The sequence below is a fragment of the Spermophilus citellus genome, assembly GCF_964194105.1.
Source record: "Spermophilus citellus genome assembly, chromosome: 1".
Taxonomy (NCBI): domain Eukaryota; kingdom Metazoa; phylum Chordata; class Mammalia; order Rodentia; family Sciuridae; genus Spermophilus; species Spermophilus citellus.
The window spans coordinates 78,925,073-78,949,478 of record NC_138182.1 but is presented as its reverse complement, the minus strand read 5'-3'; the positions used below and the strand labels follow the sequence as shown (position 1 = coordinate 78,949,478).

Here is a 24,406-nt window from a genome sequence, read left to right as displayed (position 1 = left end):
ATTTTGGGTTTTTTTTGTTCATAATTCAACAAGTTGGTGTTATAATACAGGACCAGGGTTGTATTTTGACCAATTTAGTATGAAAAATAAGAGTTTCAAGGAATTGAGGATGATTGTAACAATTGCTCATGGAATTTAGTCAAGTAATTGATGGAAAAGACATAATGATATTATGTAACCAGAACAATATGGAAGCATGGATTATAGATCATTGAGAGTTACAAAGATCTTTGTAACTAGAATAACACATTGGGCAAGCTGGAAGATAGAATGTGCTACACAGATAATGGCACAGTGGAAATTGAAATCCGTGTAAGAAGATGGTTTAACTGTCACTGACTATAGAAAGATCTAGGGAACAAAGTTGTAATGAAGTCTATGAAGGGAAGTAGAATACAAGGTTATTTGACATAAGAACTAATCAAGAAAGTGAGAGGCAGTATATAGTAAGTGCTGAAAGAGAAAAATTCTGCCTATTTTTATACTGCTAGATTTCCAAGTTTAGATCATTACCAGTCACATATTAGTTATTAGAGAGATATTTATAATACATAAATATATGATGAATATTAAAAGAAAACATATAATAACTTTAAGTACATTCAATGGTTTCATGCCTCCTTCTTAGTTAGAAGCAAAGCATTTATACTGAAATGTCAGTGGTATATCCTATATTTTAGAAAAATGTAAGCATGCTATTTTACTGTTTTCAGTTAAGATACATGTGTGTCATTCTCTGTACAGTTTTTATAGGTTATGCATGTAAAAACATGAATGAAATTAAAAGCCACAAGTGAAATAGCATGTGACACTTGTAAAAGAATGATCTTTGAATATACCTTGTTTTTTATCAAATACAGCCTATGTGATTAACGTACTAAAAATATCTTAGAACCTAGGTACTGAAAGAATTATCATCCAAAAATGTCTTTTCCCAGAGGAACTAGAAAGTAACAGCAAAGTCTAAGAGAACAGATTCTATATGTAGGACAGTATTTGTTAGCCTGTAGGTTAATTCCTTAAAGGAAAACTCCATTTTCAAAATGTAGGAGAAAATATGATAAATTTTTTAAACAAGGATAAATTGAAAAGGAACATAATGATTTACTGAAGGACTAAATTCAAATGTATTCTTGGAGAAAATCCTGTTAACCCATCAAACAGGTAATTTACAAATGTTTGGGGAGGATATTTAAGGAAAACTTTTCAACTCATTTGATATTGACAATGGTACTCACACAAGGAAAGCATAAGACCAAAGAAAAGAAAAAAAACCTTAAATATTACTTTTGTACATATAAACATGCATTTTTATATTATAAATCAATATCAGCAAAGCAAACTTATGCTAGAGGACACACAATGGTTCCAAGTAACTGGAAATTGAGTCTGCCAAGGGACCTTTTTGAGCTACTCATGCCAGTAGATAAATAGACAACAATGTGGTACCTGTGATCACCATTAAAAAGGAGAAATCATGTTAAAATTTTACAATAAAATGTTGCATAAAGAAGAAAATATTTCACTTCTAGCTGTTCCTATAGCTATCCCCATACTCTGTGATTAATATCAATGGAAAATCACATCAACCAGATAGAGCCAGAATATCTAATGACCCACATCTCTAGGAATTAAGATTTTATTCATTTGACTCCACAAGGAACCACAACCAGCTACAGTGACTACTGAGGGAAACAGAATGGTAATGAGAAAAGGTAATGAACAATATCACATATGGCCCTATGATTTCGATGCTTAAATGAGGGCTGTAGTTAGCTATGAATATTTCATATTTATTTCAGTAAAGGATGTATTTTGGTATAATTTAAACTTTTTCCCTTTCTGTTTCCCATTCTCTAATCAACTAACATAAAATGTGCTAAAATAGTTAACTTTATATTTCAATATGTAAGTTATAAAATATGATGAAAAAGTATGACTTATCCTGGGGAGGAATGAGCATTAGCCAAAGACAAATAAAAAGATTTTGTAAATTCTTACAACATGATGATTTGTATGTTTATAATTGTACAGAGAACAATAAAATCAGATTAGGAGAAAGCATTGTTTTGGAACTCATGTACAATTAACAAGGATTTATAAGGATCTATTAATCTGGATGGCAAGAACACTCTGTCAGTTTTCCTAAGCTGGAGCAATGTTTCTCTGAATTTCTTTCTATCTATGACTCTTGAATGGAGTTGTCTGCTACAGAAAAAATATGTATAGATTAGAAATGTGGACGTGAACAATAATAGCTTTAGTGAGGATAAAATGTCTATGTAGGATTACACTCATTGCAGCTCAAGCATAGTGCTGTGATTCTGCTGACTTACCTTGTGGTGATGGGCAGTGGCTGGGCTTTCTCCTCCCTCTGCCAAATCTCCTCTTTCAGCTTGTCTGACTGTGGGCCAGGTATGCATGTATGCTCTTGACAAAGAGCACCAGTGTCTTCTGCAGTTCACCCATATCATTGAAGTTGAGAGATTAGAGAGCTGATAGACTATTATGTTTTGCAGCTTATAGTTATAGGTTTAGAAAATCCAGCTCAATTTTGGTTATTCATATCAGTCACAGTTTTATTAGAGAAGGAATAACAGCATGTAACAACCCATTACAAAGATTTATTCAAAAAAATTATTGAGTGCTCACACATCACATCTACAATTGCTGCTTCTGTATCTGAGGCTGAGTCTGAAGTGAGAAGTTCAAGCATTGCATAAGAAATATAGATATTGTAAAGGAGAACAAGAGTATATCAGAAACTGTGAGTATAAACTCAAAAAGTTTAAGTTGCCTTTTTCAGTTTGTTTCATCAAACTTAAGAGACATCTCTACTATTGTATAGTATTTTACTGGGTTCATGTAAATGTTTCCAGTATATACTGTGAGTACCTTCTTGTTGTTCTATACTCAGAATCTAACTCAATGATTGCACATAATTGGTGTATAATAAATAATTGTTGGAATTATTTAAACAAAATAAATATATCTCTACACACCTTTTAAAAATGTACTGTTGCTATTCTTTTGGTCTAGATTTTTCTGTATTTTGTGTTATTTACTTTTTCAAAGCAAAATAGTTTTATATTTTACTTAATTTTAAACAAACAGGCTTTTTCTGTTGAGAAGCATTTTTCATTTCTGTTAGTTTTTGAAATTTCCCACATGTTCACAACAATCAGTTCCAATTGCCCTCTGCATGAATGAACACAATTGTTTGCTTTCTCTTCTCTGCTTGAAATAACCTTATCTATCTTCATAAATACTTTGTAAATACATTGTAATTTTAGTATCTTGAGTCTAAATAATAATACATGTTATCAACCTTGACAATGTTTATTACTCATATAAGATTAGATCCTTACATAAGAATGGAATAATTTGAAGTTACCTTTATTTAAGCTTACAAATATCATATTTATCACTCAAGATTATCAAGTATTGAGTAGTGAAATAACTCTTAATTATTTTCTTAGTGTACAACTTCATTATACAGATTGGTACATGTTTTCTCTATATGGTGATGTGAAGAAGACAGTTTTGGTCTAATGGTAAGTCTTTAGGGATGCCATAATATGACTTTACTAAGTGATGAGTGAAATTTTCATTTACTCTAAATGAATACTCAGTGTATAATTAGAAAAGTGGAAGACAGAAATCTGCCTCTATTTCACTAGTAGAAAGATTTCCATAAGAACTAGAGTATAAGTACCTTGTCATCAAAAATATTTCAATTCCAATGTATAGAGTGCAAAATGATACATTTATATAAATGTATGCCACTTTTGCTCCTATGCTATTTCTTTGCAATTATGAAGACACAGGTTGATTCTTCCTTCAATTCAGGTTACTACATCCATTTTCAAACTCTATTATGATTTAAAAGTTAAAAATAATGTATGATTTCAATTTTAAAGGAGTTTTAAATTGCCATTAGAAATCTTTCAGCAGCAGCAAAATAGCATGCCCTGTTCTGAGTACTAAGTGCTCAAATGTTACCACTCAGCAAAATTTTTCACTGTATGGATATATGCATGGCATTAGAATTGCTTTATATTTCTGGAAATTGTCTAAACATTATCATGAGATGCATTTCATTCATCTGTTTTCATGTGATCCTAGATTAAAATATTTTCATATTTATAGTAATCTATCTTTACTTCATCCAGAAAATTCCATCCCATTTTTTATTGATTTTTTAAGTTCCACCAATGTTTTATTATAATTAACATGCATCACTTGTGCATATTAACAGGTTTCACTACAACTTTTCCATACATTTATATATCAAGCTATGATTCTCTTATCCTCCTTTAACCCCTTTCCTCTCTCCTCACCCAAGCTCTTTCCAGATCATAAAAGTTCCATTATTATTTTCAGGTCAACTTTGATTTTTGTATTTGGATTTTTGTATTTTTAATTTCCACATTTGATAGAGAACATGTGATATTTGTCTTTCTATGTCTGGTTTATTTTGCTTACCATGATATATTTTAGTTCCATCCATTTTATTCCAAATGTCAGGATGCTATTCTTCTTTATTTTATATATATATCATTTATTTTTTCATTCCATTCAAATGTTGACAGGTACTCAGGATGATTTCATATCTTGGATACTGTGAATAGTGCAACAATAAACATGGGCATTTAGATATCTCTTTATTATGCTGATTTTATTTCCTTCAGGTGAATATAAAAGAGTGGAGTTTAATGCAGTTCTGCTTTTAGTTTTTTGAGGAAACTCCCAAGTGTCTTCCATAGTACATACAAAAATTTATATTCTCATTGATACTGTAGAAGGATTCCCTTTCTTCCTAATCTCAGCATAATTTGTTTTTGGTATGTTTTTGTTTTTTGATAATAGTCATCCTGACTAGAGGGGAGAATATTCTTAATGTAGTGTTGATTTATGTTTCGCTGATGGTTAAAGTTATGGAGCACTTTTTCATATATTTATTGGCCATCCATACTTCCTCTTTTGTAGAGTAGTTTTTTCAGATAATTTCTCTGTTCAATGATTGACTTATTGGTAATTTTTTGGTGGTGGTGGTGGTTAGGTTTTTATATATTCTGGATATTACTCTTCTATCAGATGAGCAGATGGCAAGGATTTTCTCACAATCTGTAGTTTGACACTTCAGTCTGCTGATTGCTTCCTTTGCTGTGCAGAAACTTTGTAATTTTTTCTAATTACATTTGTCAATTCTTGTTTTTGTTTCCTGAGCAACAGGAGTCCTATACATTCTTGTTCCAATAGCTTGAAGTATTTCTCCTATAATTTCTTACAGTATTTTAAATTTTTCAGGTCTTATATTAATGGCTTTGATTCATTTTTAGTTGATTTCTGAATAAAGTGAGAGGTCTAGTTTGAGTCTTCCTCATGTGAATATCCAGTTTCTTCAGAACCATTGTTGGAAAGGCTGTTTTATCTTCAATGTATGTTTTTGGCCACTTTGATGAAAACCAGTGGGTTCAAGAAGCAAATATTTATTTCTGGGTTGTGTCTTGTATTTTGTTCCATTGGTCTATAATTATTTTGTTTTGTTTTGTTTGTCTGTTTGTTTTTATGCCAATAGTATGCTGCTTTTATTACTATCACTCAATAGTATGTTTTGAAATGCCTCTATCATTTCTATCATTGCTCTTTTTGCTCAGGATCACCCTGTTTGCTTAGGGTATTTTATACTTCCATGTGAAACTTAAGATTCTTTTTTGTAGTTCTGTGAAGAAAGTCTTTGGAATTTTAATGGGAATATTGAAAAAGTAGAGAACTTTGGATAGTATGGCAAAAGTAGCAAGATTAATTCTTCCAATTCATGAATACTGGGGGTCTTTCCAATTTCTTGTATCTTTATTTTCTTTCTTCAGTGCTTTGTAATTTTCACTGTATTTTCTTACCCTTAGTTGGATTTATCCTCATATTATTGGTTTGTTTGTTTGTTTATTTATTTATTTGCTTCTAATTTATTTCTTGGTGAGCTCATTATTGGTCTGTGGAAAATCTACTGAATTTTGTATGACAATTTTTATTCTGATTCTTTACTAAATTTATTTATCAGTTCTAAAAGTCTGCTTGTGGAATCTTTAGAATTTTCTATGAATACAATTGTTTTAGTCAGTTTTTTCATAGCTGTGACCAAAGAACCTGACAAGAAAAAATTTGGAAGAGAAAAAGTTTATTTGGTGCTCATGGTTTGAGAGGTCCATAAACATTTGGCTCCATTGCTCTGGGCCCAAGAGGACAGAGAAGATTATGGCAAAAGAGTGTGATGGAGGAAAGTAGGTCAGGATATGGCCACCAGAACCAGAGAAAAACAGCACCACTCTCCAGGTACAAAATATATACCCCAAAGTCACACTCCCAATGACCCACCTCCTCCAGTCACAAACTTCCTCCTACAGTTACCACCCAATTAATCCTTATAAAGGGATTAATCCACTAATTAAATTAAGCCTCTCATAACCCAAACATTCCATCTCTAAACTTTCTTGCATTGTCTCACACATGAGCATTTGGGAACATCTCATATCTAAACCATAACTTTCTGCCCCTTGACCCCTAAAATTCATGCTCATCTAACAATGCAAAATACATTTAGTCCATTTTTGAGAGCCCCTGTAGCCTTAACAGTTATTAGATTTTTCAAAAGTCCAAATTCAAAAATGTCCACCAAAACTCAAGGCAAACTCCGCATGACTCCTGTAAAAATTAAAAGCAACTTACATGACAAAGCAAATGATACCATTCCAAAAAGGAGAAATTAGGGCATAGAAAGAAGGGGTTGAACCAAAGCAAAACTGAAATCCAGTTGGGTAAACAAGTTCTGTAGACCCATGTCCACATGTTATCCTGATGTTCTCTCCAAAGGTCTTGTGTAGCTCCACCCCTATGGCTTTGCTTGTTGTATCTTCTTGATTCCTTTACTTTCCTTGGCAGACATCCCATATTACTGGTGTTTCTTAATTTTGATGATCTGCACTACAGCTTTTTGACTTCTTCCTCATATCTCCATGCATGTTCGTATCAGGGGCTGCTCACATGAACTTAAATCCTGCTGCACTTCTCCTGGTCTCCCAGCCCTTCCTTTGAAATGTACTGGAAATCTCTGCGACCTTCTAATTCCAGCACTGTACATTCCTGCAGAACCAGCACCTCATGGTTAACACCAAGTTCTGATGCCATCTCAAGCAGTAGCCAAGCCTCCTGTGTCCCTTGTTGCAGCAGCCTCTTAGTGCCTGGGTGGCTGACCATGTTGAAACTAATTTATAAGAACTGCTATGCAAGTAGGGTACACTCTTGGTGTCTGCTCAAGAAAATTTTAATTTTATTCCCTTTAACCTGAGATGGGTGTGGTCTTGCCAGTTCCTGACATTCCCTCCAGCTGTTTTTCTATTGTATCTGAGTGAAGTAATTAGTGTTTTTTTAGTGGCTGCAATCTCTTTAACTACTATATTTTCTGTAGCCCCTAGTTGTACTCACAATTTTCTGGCTCACCTCCAAATTTCTCAGAACTTTCTGTTCTATTTTCTGCTCCTCATTCTTATAGTAAACTTGGCTAAAAGCTGCCAGCAATACCAATGCCACCCCTTGATACCTGTGTTGCCTTGAAATTTACTCCTCCAGATAAATTAGTCCATTACTTTTAAATTCAGTATCATAGAAATTCTTAGGACAAAAACAAATTGTTCACAACTTCTTTTTTTTTTCTTTTGGTACCAGTGATTGAACTCAGGGACACTCAGCCACTGAGCCACATCCCCGGCCTTATTTTGTATTTTATTTAGAGACAGGGTCTCACTAAGTTGCTTTTAGCACCTTGTTTTTGCAGATGTTGGCTTTGAACCCATGACCCTCCTGCCTCAGCCTCCCAAGCCACTGGGATTACAGGTGTATGCCACCATGCCTTGCTGTAGACAACTTCTTAACCATAACATAACCATGAATGACTTGTAGTCCAGTTTCCAAGAGTCCTCTCTATTCTCTGAAACCTCAGGAAGCCCATCTCTATTGTCCATAGTCCGATCAACATTCTGGTCTTCTGAGCTCCCCACAGAATTGCCCACTGAGGTCCACTTAAAACAATCTAAAAATTTTCTGCTTGATTCTGTAAACCTTACAATATGCTTCCCACAAATTCCAAAGTGCTCCAAAAGTTTCTTAACCACAAAGTCAGATTAGTCACAGCAACAATCCCACTTCTTGGTATCAATTTCTGTTTAATTAGCTTTTTCATTGCTGTAGCCAAAAGACCTGAAAAGAATATTTTAGAGGAGGAAAATTTTGTTTGGGGATCACTTTTTCAGAAGTCTCTGTCTATATATGACCAACTCTATTGCTCTGGGCCAGAGGTGAGGAAGTGTGTGGCAGAGGAAAGCAGCTCACTGCATCACAGCTGGAAGAAGAGATATCTCTATTCACAGAGAGCAAAATATATATCCCAAAGGCATACCCTTGTATGCTCACCTGTTCTAATCATATCATATCTTACTGCAGTCACACCCAGTTAATGCCTATCAAGGGATTAATGCACTGATTAGATTCCAACACTCATAACCCAATCATTTCAATTTTAAACTTTCTCCCATTATCTCACACATGAGCTTTTGGGGGACACCTAAAGTCTAAACCATAACAATACCATATCATTTATGTATAATTTGAAGGCATCTTTTCTGATTTGTATGCCTTTTATTTGCTTGCCTTCTGGTAGAATTCCTAGAATTATATTATACAATATAATTTGTTTATGGTTGACAAACTTTCTTTGTTCCTGATCTTACTGGAAATGTTTTCAGATTTTTCACATTCTGTGTGATATTAGTTATGGATCTGGCATATTTGTTCTTTATTTTGTTGTGATATGAACCTTCTAAATCTAATCTCTTCGAGTTTTCATAATCAAGGGATGTTTAATTTCATCAGACTTTTTTCTGAATTCATTGAGAGGATCATGCAATTTTACTAATTATTAATGATATATTTAATATTTTTATATTATCTTATTTTTACATCCACTTGGTAGGTAATTATGTGTCCAGAAATTTATGAATTTCTTCTAGATTTTACAACTTATTGGCATATACTTTTTCAAAATATTTCCCAATAATGTTTTAGATTTCAGTGGTGTCTGTTGTAAGGTCTACCTTTTTATCTCCAATTTTATTTGCACTTTCTATATACTTTGGTTAGTTTAACTTAAGGTTTGTTAATTTTGTTTTATCTTTTCAAAGAACAATCACCTAATTTCATACATTCTTTGCATTGTCCCTATTTCATTTATTATTTTCTCAGAAATTTACTATTACTTTTCTTCTACTGTTTGAGGTTTAGTTTGTGTCTGTTTTTCTAATACTTTCAGACACATTACTAAGATATTTTACGTCACTCTACATTTTTGATAGAGACATTCCTTACCATAAATTTTTCTTATTACCTCTTTTGCTGTATCCCATGTTTGTGAGTAAATTATCTTTTCATTTTCATTGGATTCAAGAAATTTTAAACTTTCCCCTCTGATTTCCTTAACAAACCCTGTTCATTAAATACTGTGTTATATTTAGTCTCCATGTGAGTATGATTTTAGCAGTTTATCTTACTGTTGATTTACATTTTTATTCTACTGTGATTAGGTATGAAATAAATTCAGTTAAGGTTCTAGCATATTGAATATCAAAAAAATGAAGTTACAGTGAACATACTGAATATGCTTGGTATTCTAATAATTGAAGAATAAAGATATTTCTGATCAAAAATTGAAACATAAAAGGAGTAAGTAGAAATAAAATTAATATAAATCTTGTATTCAAGACATTTTCAACCAAATGAAGAAGCAAGTATTTAATTTAGTGGAAAGCAAAATAAATAAGTATTTTATCATAAACAAGTAATTAATGTTGATTTTACAAAATTGAAATTTTTTTCATTTGGATGAAAAAGCAGAGTCTTCATAAAAAAGTTTGGGTTCAACCTTAATAGATAATAGGTTTTATATGAAGACAAAGCAAAAAGAAAAGAATGGAAGATTTTTAAAGACGACAAGTGTTCCCATCATTTTATAAAATGACAAACTAGTAACTGGTTGGAGTATAAAACAGATTTGGATATAAAATAGAAAATAAAAATGGAAATATTGAGTAATATAATATTTCATAAAGCAATATGGCATTTGATCTTTAAATTTCACCAAACAGTTGCAAAGAGAGTACTTTTACTTTCATATAAATTGTATTTTAGGATAACAGCTATTCACACTATGAGGAGTAGATGCATAAAGTGAGAGACTATATTCTTAGTACACAATTAGACCACTAGTGAGGAAGATTTTGTGAAATATTCAATAAGGAAATAGAAATAGTATAGAACCAAGGGAATAAAAATATTACCTAATAATTTAGTTTGTTTTCATGTGAGTTTACAAGAAAGCAGTGACTTTAATATTTTTAGTCTTAATTTGACAACATAAATACAAATCTATTTTACAAAAGTAAAGAGAATGTAAGAATTCTACAAAAATATGTATTGTGTATTTTTAAAAAATGTGCTAATCTTCATTTCAAATAGTTTACCCTTATTTATTTTATATTTTATGGGAGAGACTTCTCTTAAAAGTCCATACCTAAGTGAATTATAACATTAGATATCATAGTTAAAAATAATGTATTATATATTTCAAAATAACTAAAACAGAGATTTTAAGTATTCTTGAGGTCAAGAACATGAAACTTATTGTAATTTGATTATTCTACAATATAGACACAATAAAATATGACTTTTCACCCCATAAATATTTGTAATTATTATTTATCAATTTAAAAATCTTTTAAAAAACTATTGTTTTAATTAAAATAAATGTATATTCAACAACACATAAAACAAATACTTAATGTTAAATTTCACAAATATTATGATATCCTTCCAAGATAAAAGTTATTTAATTTCAAGAGTAATTATCCTAAAGCATGATTAAATTTACTGTGTTTTAAAACTGTTTTATTCTAGTATTCAGAGAGTATTTATTTAATCTATTACTCTCTTAATTCTATAGGAATTATGCAGGATCTTACATATGGGTATTAGTAAATATTAAAAAATTAGAAAATTATTCATTATATTATTATATATTACATGTAATCAAGTAAAATAGCATTTCCTATATTTTGATAAGGTTTATAAAAATAAAAACAATTTAAACACACATAAGCACACTCATACAAAACCCAATTCCATTGTGTTTAATCTATTTAATATCCTTATACTAAAAATTTAACAAAACAACTTAATATTTGTTAAAATATTAACATGCTAGCAAGATACCAGTAACATAGTAGATGGCAACCCTTTGCAAAGCAAGTATAACAAAAGATGAAGAATGAGTGGTTCATTCAAAGCTGCCATATAAACTCACAGATGAAAAGAATATGGGATAATTGAGCTATTTATCAATTTTTAATATAATGGTGAAACCAGGATGTAAAATGTCAAAATTTAAATAAAGTCTGGCTTTTATGGTTCTATTATTTTGTAATTTATTAGTCTGGAAATTTATAGATCTTTTCCATCTGTGTGCTTCAGATGCTTTGTGACATAACGATTCTGAATCTAAAATAAATGAGTAAAACATGAGTTTAGATGCTTATATTTGCCTGGAAAATAATTAATGTCAAAAATTAAAAAGGAATAACAAGAAAAATAAATCCTGTTTCTAAACAGATTTGTTTAAAATCTGATTTGTTAGTTTTCCTATTAAATTTTATTAAACTTCATTGACCTAAAGACTCTTTAAAGATATGAACATAGAAATACAATCAGAGTTAAAATTGATGGGTTAGAATTCTATACATTTATAGTTTTCTAGTTCTAATCTGCTCGATACTTTATGAGGCTTAATTTTCAAACCTTGAGTTTAAAGAAAAAAATAACTAAATTGCAAAGGGGTGAAAGCTTGAAAGAACTGCATTATAAAATAATATAGTCATGTGCTACCTACGGACATGTTGGTCAAGGACAGATCACATACAACAACTGGAGAATTCGTATCATATGGCAGTCATAAGAAGGTGGCAGTGCATCTGATTCCTCAGATGTTTGTGGCGATGCTCATGCAAATACACTGTAAAACAGGACTGTAAGCTATAAACTAATCATATGCCCAACAAAGTACCAATTCCATAACATAATTCATTTAATTGTCACAATTTCTAGTAGGTCTTATTATGAACAATTTCATTTCGTAGATGAGGAATGTGGGTTCTAGAAAACATCATTAATTAATTAAAATTCACTCAGCTAGCACATGAGAGGAGTTGTGTTTTAATGTGTGAAAGTCTTATTGTGTCCATACTTTCATCTTTATGCTGTTCTCCTCAAACACACCAGCCACTGTAGAATATTGGTGTTATATGCATGTAGGTCACCTTTCATCTGTAATTCCAGGATTAATCTTTTGACAGGTGCATTGTCTGTTGACTACACCCAGTTTTTTCTTCTACTTATAAATTTCAATGAATTATACAGCAAGTATAGTAATATCACTTTTATAAGGCTACAATTAAATTTAGAATCAGTGACCCAGAATCAAATTAATGAATATCTTCCTCTGTTGTTGTTCTATTTAATTTTAATAAAGAATTGAACTGACACAATTCCTGCACAGTCAACTCTAATTTGAGACTTTGACACTTTTGAATTTCAAGGTATTCTTAGTTTTATCATCTTATAGTAATCCACTTTTGAAAAATGAATATGAACTAGGTTACTAATGCAACCACACAATTATATTCCAGCATGTGTTCTACCTATTCTTGTTGTAATCAGTATTGATTTGCATGATTAGAAAATATTTAACATAAATTAGGACCCTGAGAATAGACTTTGCATGCTAAAGACATGGCTTCTTGGGACTTCCTGGAGAAATTTTCAAACTCCTAAGTTGCTCTTATCTAGGTCTTTGATTTATCTTTGATGCATTCCACCATTTATATAAAATTGAGAGATTGATTTATGAATTAAATTTTTGAAGGAAGTAAAAGTAGCTCATCATTTTTCTTCTGCTTAAAAGTGTTATATCTACATTAAGATCATTTTCCATTTCTCATGGGTCTTTTTAAATTGTGTTCTTAGGTGGGAACAATGAATTACCTGACAGAAAAAGGTTTCACCTGCACTGCCAAACTTCCACTGCATGATAAAAAGATTTTATACAGTTTTTATGCAGCCCATAATGGCTGTTGGCAACTGTGACAGACAAAGACCAGCCAGTACCTTATTTCACAGATCACACAAAACAGCAAGTGAACCACGGAAAGGAATGGAGTGAAGGACAAGCACCTCAAGTCACTTCAGTTAGAAGGGATAAGTGGCTTGCATTCTCCTTTTCACCTTTGAACACAACCACAATATTTCAACAAATCAAATCCATGTCATGAAATCATGAAATGCCCAGAATAAGTGTATTAATAAAGAAAGATAGTAGATTACTGGACAACCAGGTACTGAGGAATGAGAATTTACCGAGCTACTGGCAATGACTCTGTGTTTCATTTGTGGATAATTAAATTATTATGAAATTAAATAACGGTGATAGTTGTACAATTTTGTAAATATACCAATACCAGCTGAATAGCTCCCCCCAGACCTGTTTTTGTCTCTCTTTATCTTTCTAATAATAATACTGGGGATTGAACCCAGGGACTTACACATACTATATAAGCATTTTCCCAACTGACATGCATCTCTAGCCCCTGAATCTGCCATTTAGACAATTGGATATTATGGTAAGTCACTCAAAGTTTTTAAATGTGTTCTCTGACACAACATTTTGAAGATGTTAGAAACCAAAAAAAGCTGATAAAAATAAATGTTTGACCAAATGCTAAGAAGTTTAGTAAGAGCACATAGTCTGAGCTTAATTATTCTTGGGCACTTGAAAAAATACCCTTAAACCAGAATGTAAAGTGAAATATTCTAGACAATAGTCAAGTTATGGAGTTCTAAAGTTTTCTAATGTATTTTCATTATTAATATGTATGAGATTTGCAATCCAGTATTCCCCAATCTCTTTGTGTAGAAGTACTGAAGAATTAGCTGTCACAAGACACACCTATAAAATAGCCATCAAGTTAATAAAAGAGAAAAGCAAAGTAAACCAGGGTCAAGTTGTTAATATCCCTGTTATTATTTATTTATTAATTTATTTATTTATTAATTCTAATTTTATATTTTAGAATGGATGCACAATTCAATATTTTAATGTTAACTCTGTGGTATAAAATTATGTGTTAAAACTTCCTAGCTTTTATCTCTTTTTCACCCTCTCTCCTTCTCTTTCTTATTTATAAGAGATGCATTCTAAGATTTGTTTTAATGAGATGGCACGTTAAAATGGCTTTTTACTAAATAAAACCATTAAGTTTATAGGTTAATATTATAGCAATTTAAATACACTGTGGCTAAGTATATTGATTACTGAAATGAAATTGTGTTTATGGCTTACTTAAAACTTCATTTTTTCCCCCCACACATTCAGATGCAGCTGAAAACACAGTAAAATTTCAGCAATGTGGGAACTGTAGCCAAAAATACATATTACTCAAACAAATTCTCTTTTCATATTTCTCAGTAGAAAGAAAAATTCAACAAAGCATCTTATTTTCTGTACCTGCATTGTAGAAAAGTTGAATCGCAAATGAAAATAAATGTTTCACATGCTGATTTGCAATGGCTTATTTTTATTTGCTAAACTATCTTTGTAATGACTTTTAAGTAAAATATGATTCTGTATCATGCAGCTAACATTTTAATGCTAACAGGAAAAGAACTAAGGGAAAACAAAGAATAGTAATGAAAAGAATAAGACATGAACATGGTTATAAGCAGTATATACTGAGTATCTATCTATTATATACTAAGAATTTCATATGCAATAACAATTACTTCTCTCTATACACATAAAACTCATCCAAAAATAAAATAATATAAAAAATTTGAAGTAGGGGCTGGCAGTGTAGCTTAGTAATAAAGTACTTGCCCAGCATGCAGAAGGCCCTACAATCAATACCCACGCCCCACCAAATAATAATAATAATAATAATAATAATAAGCAGAGGCTGAGAAGTTAACATTTTAAAAAGATTAGAATATAGACAGTAGAATGAATTGGACTTTCTCTTTCCTTTGTTCATATATGAATACACGTCTGTGTAATTCCACATCATGAAAAACCACAGGAATGGAAAGTTGTATTCCATGTATATATTATATGTCAAAATACATTCTACTGGGGCTGGGGATGTGGCTCAAGCAGTAACATGCTTGCCTGGCATGCGGGGGGCACTGGGTTCGATAATCAGCACAACATAAAAAATAAAATAAAGATGTTGTGTCCACCGAAAACTAAAAAAATAAATATTAAAAAAATTCTCTCTCTCTCTTTAAAAAAAATACATTCTACTGTCTTGTGTAACTAAAAAGAACAAACAAAAAAACATTAAAAAGAAGAATATATCAGAAGAAACCCTGCCATACTATCCAACTTATTAAAGGATACACCTACACATCCATGTACACATAAAAACAAGAACAACCACCAAAAAAAAAAAAAAAAAAAGCAACAACAACAACAAAAAAAACTACCAGAGTTGATTCTTTAATCTATATAGGGTAAATATTTGTGAAGTCTATTTTGTGAATTTTGGTGTTTAAAATTATTTATAGAGTTTTTTTGTAAAATTTCTCCTGGCATATATCTGAATTTTCCAAGTGTCAAATATGAATTATTATATTCAAATCATTTATTACTCACAGAGTTGTTGAAATGTGCAAAAATTTAGTCTAGCACAGTGATACAAAGTGCATGAAACATGGTAGATGTAACATATTTACAAAAGAAATAACATGATTCTTTAATTCAGGTTTGAGATTCTCATAGGCCCTGTTTCCATAATTCATTGTGATGGGACAAAATTGTTGGGAAAAAAAAAAAACAAAAAAACATTTGTTAAAGAGAATGATGGCAGTAGGCAGTATTGGATAGAATTTGCTTTTTGTATTTCAAAAGAAAATGACATAACTTCCTAAAACAAATGTGTTATATTGCAAATATATTCCTGCTTGGATGTGTGGCTTGGTTACATGTACTGATTCTTGGAATATGTGTAACCTTGTCTTTATAGCATTGGAATATGGTGAATTATGACTTTTGACATCTTATAAAAACTCATTTCCAAGAATTTAAAAACATCACCAACACATGTTCTTCACAACCTGTATGAAATTTTTATAGTAATTTAAATTAGATGTTCTGTCACATTTTTTCATTATTATTTTTAGAAAATTAATGATATGATCTAGAACATTATTGATATGTTTGTTTAAATTTTCATTAAAGTACACTCTCTCTATATCAAGGTAAACTCTTTTTCTCCCTGTGTGCATTACCATTACAATTTTACTGGGGTGGACATTAGCACATTGGTAGAGCACCTGCCTAGTATGGGCAAGATCTTGGGTTCCAGTCCCAGCACTGAAAAAAAAGACTATATCATATATTTTAATATATTTTATATGAAAGCCATAAGAGATTAAAGAATATTAATGAGAGTTTCTTACAAAGAAAAGATTATACATATTAGGTCTTTTCGTTACTGATGTCAACACATACAATTATTACCAGCATTTGAATAAGACCCCACTAAGTAGTCACACAAACATTTAAGATACACTTTTTAAGAAATATATAAAACTAAAAATATCTCTGACATTAAATTTTAAATATCATATATTTGAATATTTGATATTTTATTGTTCTGATTTGATATGATAATGGAGACACTGATTTACTCTTACTTGCTCTAGAATTATACTATGATTATACACAAATAGACAAAATGGAAACTAGAGATTTTATTGATTAGAAATCCCATGACACTTAGTCTAAGCTTAAATTCAGTAAAATGAGTAAATATCTTTATGAGACAGAACAAGAAGAAGAAAAAGAATGGAGGGGGTAGTTTCACACTCTCATGACTCCAGTTAGCCACCCTACTTCACAAGAACAAATTATAAGAGAATATATATGTCTCTCTCAATTTAAGATGCTAGTTAACATTTGCTTCTTTATTAAAAAAAAAACTTCAAAATTAAGACAGCAATGTCCTTCCTCCTAACAGCAAAGATTTAAAAAAATAATCCAAAGTAATAAAAACTTTGTATTAAATACTACAAATTTTATAGTAAACATAGTACAATATACTCGTCAGTGGTTTTTTGCTACTATTTGTGCAAGTTTATTTTCCATTTTTGGTTTTGTTTTTTATCATTCTCCATTGGCTGAATTTCCATGCCTATAGCTAGCTACAGGTAAAACCTTTATTTATTCAGAGGAACAACTAAAATACAAAGTGGAGGAGTACTTTCCAACTTAGAGTTTTTTCTAAGGCTAACAAGAAGGGGCTGCTTCCCTTTTCCTAGCCATCTTAATCTGAGCAGTGAGGAACTACCTATGCAGGCATTACCAGTGATGATGAAGAGTCATCTATCCCGAGATAAGTCAAAAGATCAATATTTACAATGGACCTCAGTTTCATCTGCTTAAATAAAATAAAATATGCAAAACATATAAGAAACTTATACAACTCAATATTAAAAAATCCTAATAACCCATTTAAACAATGGGGGAAGGACTTAATAATATTTCCTCAAAGAAAATATACCAAAGGTCATTAGTAATATGAACAGATTCTCATGTCATGAATCATCAGAGAAATGCAAATCAAAACCAAAAATGAGCTATTGGCTCACATCTGCTAGGAAAGCCATTAAAAAAGGAGAGGGTGCCAGAGGGCATATGAATACATTTTTGGTAGGTATGCAAAATGGTGTGGCTGCTGTGGAAAACAATACAATGGCTTTTCAGTTTGGGCATGATGAGGTACATGCCTATAATCCCAGCACCTTATAAGGCTGAGGCAGTGGAATCCCAAGTTCAAGGCCATACTCAGCAATTTAGTGAGATCCTGACTCAAAAAATAGAAAAAGGGCTTATATGTGGCTCAGTGGTTTATTGCCCTGGGTTCAACCCCGACCCCACTGCCAAAAAAAGAAAAAAAAAGGAAAGAATAGAACACAAAAGAAAATAGAACTAACTATGCCATCCAGCAATCCCACTTCTTGGTAAATATTCAAAACAATTGAAATTGGGATTTTGAAGTGATAACTCTAATCTATATTTATTGTAACATTGTTTACAATATCCAAAATATAAAAACAATTTTGATATTCATCTATGTCTCCATTAATGTATAAGTGGTTAAAAAAATAGCTTGGTACAAACATACAGTGTTATACTATACAGCCTTAAAACAAAGGACTTCTTGCCTTGTGTGATAGTATGGATGTTCCTGGATGACATTATATCAAGTGAAACTTTCCAGTTTTAAAAGATGATTCCACTTGGATGAAGTATCTAAAATAGTCCAAATCATGAAAAGAAAGAATGCAATGGTGGCTTTTAGTGGTTGAGGGGATGGAGAATGAGAGTTATATAAAATAGGTATAAGGTCTTGGATACATAAGCTAAATAAGTTCTATATATCATCTATACAACTTTGTTGTTAAAAGCACTGTGATTTGCAGTTAAAATTTCATTTAGAAAGTAGATTTCGTAAATTTACCTAATTATGTATATATATCACAATTCCACTATTTCGTATAATTATAAGGTACCAATGAAAAGAAGAAAGTAGATTTCCTGGTGATTGTTTTGACCACAATTAAAAAAAAAAAAAGAGGAGGAAGAAGAAAAGGCAAAAAATCCAATTTGGATTCTGGAACAAAAAAAGGCTAAAAATGTATCATATTTTGTTACTACCATTATTTGTCTATGCTTTTTACCATTGCTCAATTTCCCCAGCTTACTTCATCTTAAAAATTGTTGCTGAATACACTGTGAACTGGACCTCCAACACTGAAGACAATATTTCAAAGCTTCCTACACTCTATATAGATCTGTCTCAAGAAAATTTCAGAACATTTGGAGCTCGTTTAGTTGGTAGTAGGATCTCAGAGATTATGATATAAAGTCTCTAGATAATGTGATTTCAAGACACTGTTTGTTATATGTCAAAAATACTTATCTTGAAAATTCCACTTTAATTCTACAATAATATGCATAATATATTGTTTATTATGTTTTATTAGTATCATGCTTCCCCTGAGATACATGACATCATGAGATAGGAAGATTGCTTTCCCAGAGGTAGAAAGGGTAAAACGGAAGCTGGCGAGGAAACAATGGCCATTAGATAAAACAGTCTACCCATTCGAATTTAGCATGCAGCTATTGATTGATCTAACTATATTTGCATAACTATCTTTCCATTTCTTCTTTAGTGTGATTAAAGCAAAGAGAAAAGTTAAAATTGTAGTCTCTAAATAATTAATAACTGTTTCACTCAGTTAATTGTCATCAACTACACAAGTGTGGATAACTTAATAAATACTCATTTCATTGCTCTCAGAATCATTAAGTATTTAAGACAATTCCTCATAGTGCATTTTCTCACTAATTAAAAAAATTAAATCTAGATATAATAGATGTTGAAGAGATTATCTATCAAAAATTTTCCAATATCGGTTGAAAAGCGGGGGTTCAAATTGTTGACTTAAAACAGATTCCTGTTTCATTTTGTACTTTTTAGAAATATGTGATATATAGTATAATTTCAGTAATATAAAATAAAATAATTTTGCAGTTTTGAGGAGCTTACTTCTTGTGTTGTTTAATGTGATTTGGGACACAGTATGAGTATAATAAAGACCTACTCATCCCACTAATTTATCATTCACTATCAAAACTTGTTATTTAAAACTTTTTACTTTCTAGTTATTGTACAATTTAGCCTTATTTTTTATAACTGTACTTAGTATGGTTCATTGGTTAATGGCAATGAAAATTCAAAACTGAAGTTTTGTTATAGATGTTCATATGTATAGTAAACCCAGTGAAGACAAAATTTTTTTATGCAGAAATATAAAAATCTGTCTCATACACACACGCACAAAAAACAAAACAAAACAAAACAAATCAAACAAAAAAAAAACTGGATTAAAAAAAAAGCCATGCACCAAAAGAAACCTGTTACATGATTCCTATTGGATAAAGCCCAGAACAAGTTAAACTCATCTATGGCCCTGGAAATTTGCTAACAGTCAGTGAATGAAATGCTCATGTGCTGGTAAGGATCTACCTATTAGGAGCATATAGATAGATATCAGGATTTTCACATGGTCAGTAATCTTAATGATTTTCACATCAGGTGAACTTCATTTAAAAATGTTTAATAAAATATTGGAAGTAGACTGTTCTTTCACAAAATCTTACAAAAGTTTTAAGGAATACAATAGTTTCTTGTCCTATTAGTAAAAGATATAAAAATATATATTTATTCTTTTTGTATTATAAAAATAATTAACTGGCATAAAAATAAATATTTTCACATATGGAATGGTAGGTAAAATAGCATATTATAAGTGCTAGTTTAATTATTATTATTAAAATGATACTTATAAAGAATTATGGGAATTTTTATGTTCAAATAACTTAAAGGGATTCTAAACACATTTAGTAGCATTGCACAATAAAACTAATAAATAAATACAACAAATTGTTAAAAATGACTGTTGGGTTAAAATGATTGAATTTTTGTTCGACTTTGCAGTTTGCTGTATCTTTTTAAATTGAGCATTATAACTGTACATAGTAATTGGGTACATTTTGACAAAAATCATACAGGCAAGGAATTTGATTTCAATCCCTATTCCTCTCCTTTCTCCCTTCTCCTATTCTCCTTTTTCTACTCTACTGATTTTCCTTTTTCCAGTGTACTTATGTATTTATGATTGGTACTTTCTACATACACGTAAAGAAATTTTTACTTTTCTATATTTAAATATTCTAAAGTTCACAAGAATTATTATAACCTCACACTGTTTAATAATAATGCTCATTTCTACTTATCTAAAGATTCTAAATTGGATTTTATTATGTAAAAATAAATTTACATTCAAGAATAGCAATACTATTATATTCCTTAGAAGAACTTAATGAAGGACTAACCAAGGCAGGATATGAATCTAAAATATATTATAACTGAAATTATCACAAAGAAATAAAAATGAGCGTAGTATCCTTTGATAAAATAGTTTTAAAATAGTAATTCCTTCAATAAATACTTTTTGCTGTTATAATGTGTCCTGAAATTATGTCTTTTTTACAAAAACAATATTTTCATTTTATTTATTTATTTATTCATTCATTTACTTATTTATTTGGGGGTACTAAGGTTTGAACTTGGGGGGCTTATCTACTGAGCCATATCCCCAGTGTTTCTTATATTTTGATTTTGAGAGAGGGTCTCACCAAGTTACTTAAGGCCTCACTAAATTGCCAAGGCTGGCCTTGAACTTGGAATCCTTCTGCCTCAACCTCCTGAATCATCACTAGGATTACAAGCTTGAGCCACCATATCTAGTTTAATTAATATTTTTATATGAATAATTTGTACTTTTTATTGAACAACATTTATGTAATATTAACTATCTTTCATTTGCTAGTACTCTAGTTAGGCCATGTCAAAATAAGTTATTTGTTGTTCAGTGATGAAGACAGATACTGAAAGTTTTGTGTTCAGAACATATATATATGGGAATAGTAAAGACTCATCACTCCCAAGCAGACAAAGCATAGGGATTAAAGGGTACTTTATTTTAATTAAGGCTACTACCTCCATGATGCACATATTTATTATGTTTTGATAGACATAAACTTCTATCATAAAGAACTGGAATTAATCTTACCTGACTCTCCTGTGTTTGTATTTGAATCTACCACATACCACAGTAAGTCCCACCATCATGTATATCCACAAGACACCAATTTATTAAAGAAAAAAAAAACCTATAAATATATAGCAAAAAGACCAGTAGACTAGAGGGAAAGGAATAGTGGAAGGGAAGAGGAAAGGAAAAGGAAAGTACTGGGGAATAAATTAGAATGAATTATATTTCATGCTTTTATAATCATATCAAAATGAATCCTAATGTTATGTATGACTAAATATAACCAATTAAAAATAAAATAACATAAAAAAATAGAAAAGAAGAAAAGGAGCCTAGGAAGTTTAATATTCCCTAAAACTAAATTAGCTACCAGTGGTCTGGCTTTCTGTTGATTCCCTAACATAAGATCAGTTCTTTTTTATTTTTTTTAATAATTTTAGTTGTAGAAGGACACAATGCCTTTATTTTATTCATTTATTTTTATGTGGTGCTGAGGATGGAACCCAGTGCCTCACATGTGCCAGGCTAGCACTCTACAACTGAGCTACAACCCCAACCCCAAGATCAGTTCTAATTATGTTCTCATACATGTTTTGAGATTAACAAGCAAGGTCATATGATTTTAAGATGATCAGTAATTGATCCAAAGCATTGGTGTTAGAGCTACTGTTTGTGCATCAAAACACTCATAAATATTGTAGAAAACCTTTTCAAAAGCAAAGCTTCATTTCTGAAAGAATTCGAGAGAAGGAGGAACATCTCCCCTTCAACAGTACTCCATTACTTCTGTTTGAACATAACAGCTCCTACAAAGTGTGGAATTGTGCAAGTAAGTAGGGTTTGATAATTATTCAAATAGATTTTTCTTTTTATGTGTTGAAAGAGATTGGATTAAATACTTGGTTAAATGATAAAGTGCTGAAGCTATGAATAAAACGGAATTCAAACCCCAGTTCTTTGCCTTCTGATTTTGATACAACTCAGGATGGGGTTTTGACATGGGGAATTGGGAAACTTGACTTCTAAAGCAGGGTATCTCAACATTTGTTTCTGTTTTAAAAATACCAATATTGAGGTTTACTGAGGAGCAATGAAATAAAAGTCCTTGGGGTTAAAGCCAGGTAACTGATATCAATTTTAAAATCTGGGATCCCTGTTAAAATAGGTATTTCCAAAATGCTGTCACCAAACCAAAAGAGAATGTCTACTTAATTAAGAAACATGGACGTGGGACTCAGTAATTTGTGTTTTAACAAATTTTATAAATGATTTTGATCCATGATAAAGTTTGAACTACAATATACAAAGAAATGAGTCAATGTAATTGATACGAAAATATCACTAAGTTCATTAGAAAAATTCTCCCTAGAAAAATTATGTCTAGTTCTAAGTATAAATAACCAGAAACAATTATAACTAGGACCTTCCCAATTTATAAAGTTCTCAACCATGAGAAGACTAATATGGGGGAAAAAAGAATAAATTCTTCTTGATTTCAATTCATGAAATGCATTTCATATTATAAGTGCTTTTCTGCAATCACTACTTAATTTTATCTTTAAATTCACAAAGGAAGTGTAAAGCAAATGCCATATATGCTTTTTATGGACAAGGAAATACACTGAAGCTTAAGATAAAACTGCTTTCAAAAATCCCATGGCAAAGAACAAGTAGAAGCACAACTTTTGACTTTAAATCTGGTGCTTCAGTGTATATGAATGAAAGGCAAGAAAAACTTTTGCTTGACAAGTATAAATACTTGTAAATTTTATTGTGTTCATGTGTGTGAGAGAGAAACATATGTGTGTAAGTGTGTGTGTGTGTATATATATATATATATATATATATATATACACATATACAGAGAGAGAGAGAGAGAGTCAGAGCATATGCAAGAGTCTGTGTACACCATCAGATTCTCCATCTTTATGGAAAAGGAAATGAAGTTTTTACATGAGGTTCAGAGTTATAATTAAAACAATCAAATCCAAGATCTTTAAAAAGACTCTGAATAGATTGCAGATTGCTTAAGAGCAGAATATAATCAAGCAAATCCAGAGAGAATTTAATAGACAGAAACTTCTCCTGTCTTAATTATATGTACTGGTGTAAGAGAGCCTGTAATAAAGAGGGATCATTTTATTTTGTTTTTAGCAGACTGAGCCTCATTATCTTGCCGTTTGTCATAACAAATATTTATCTTGAAATTTGTATGTGACCAACCTTATAACTTTTCTCTGTAAACTATCTACATCTAAATTTTTCTTTAAAAATAAGATGTAATTTAAAGCCTTTTTGATGTCCTAATTGTTTATCCACATTCTGGTGTATATAAGAGAATAGCAATATGGACTGTTCCTCAAAAGCTACCCGCTACACCCATCCAAAATAAATCCAATTTTTCTCAATTAAGTGGAAATGAAAATATGTGAACCCATTTATAATGTAAATTGACAAAATGGGCAATACCTTACTCATTTTTTTTCATTCACATATTATCTGGCATAATTTCAGTGTCAACATCAATGTATACAGATTTTAATGAAAGAGAAGTAAATCACATTTA

At 31.0% G+C, this 24,406-nt stretch overlaps 1 protein-coding gene across 1 annotated transcript in view; it reads right to left on the bottom strand.

The window, feature by feature from the left end:
- The window catches only part of LOC308641430 (uncharacterized protein), a gene marked incomplete at its 5' end in the record, with an annotated part of 439,363 nt that extends 436,940 nt beyond the window's left edge, over positions 1–2,423 (bottom strand). Inside the window, one exon of the mRNA XM_081280078.1 lies at positions 2,337–2,423. Within this exon, the coding sequence (XP_081136204.1) occupies positions 2,337–2,423 (87 nt within the window). The remainder of the gene's footprint in view (positions 1–2,336) is intronic.
- Between the last annotated feature and the right edge of the window lie 21,983 nt (positions 2,424–24,406).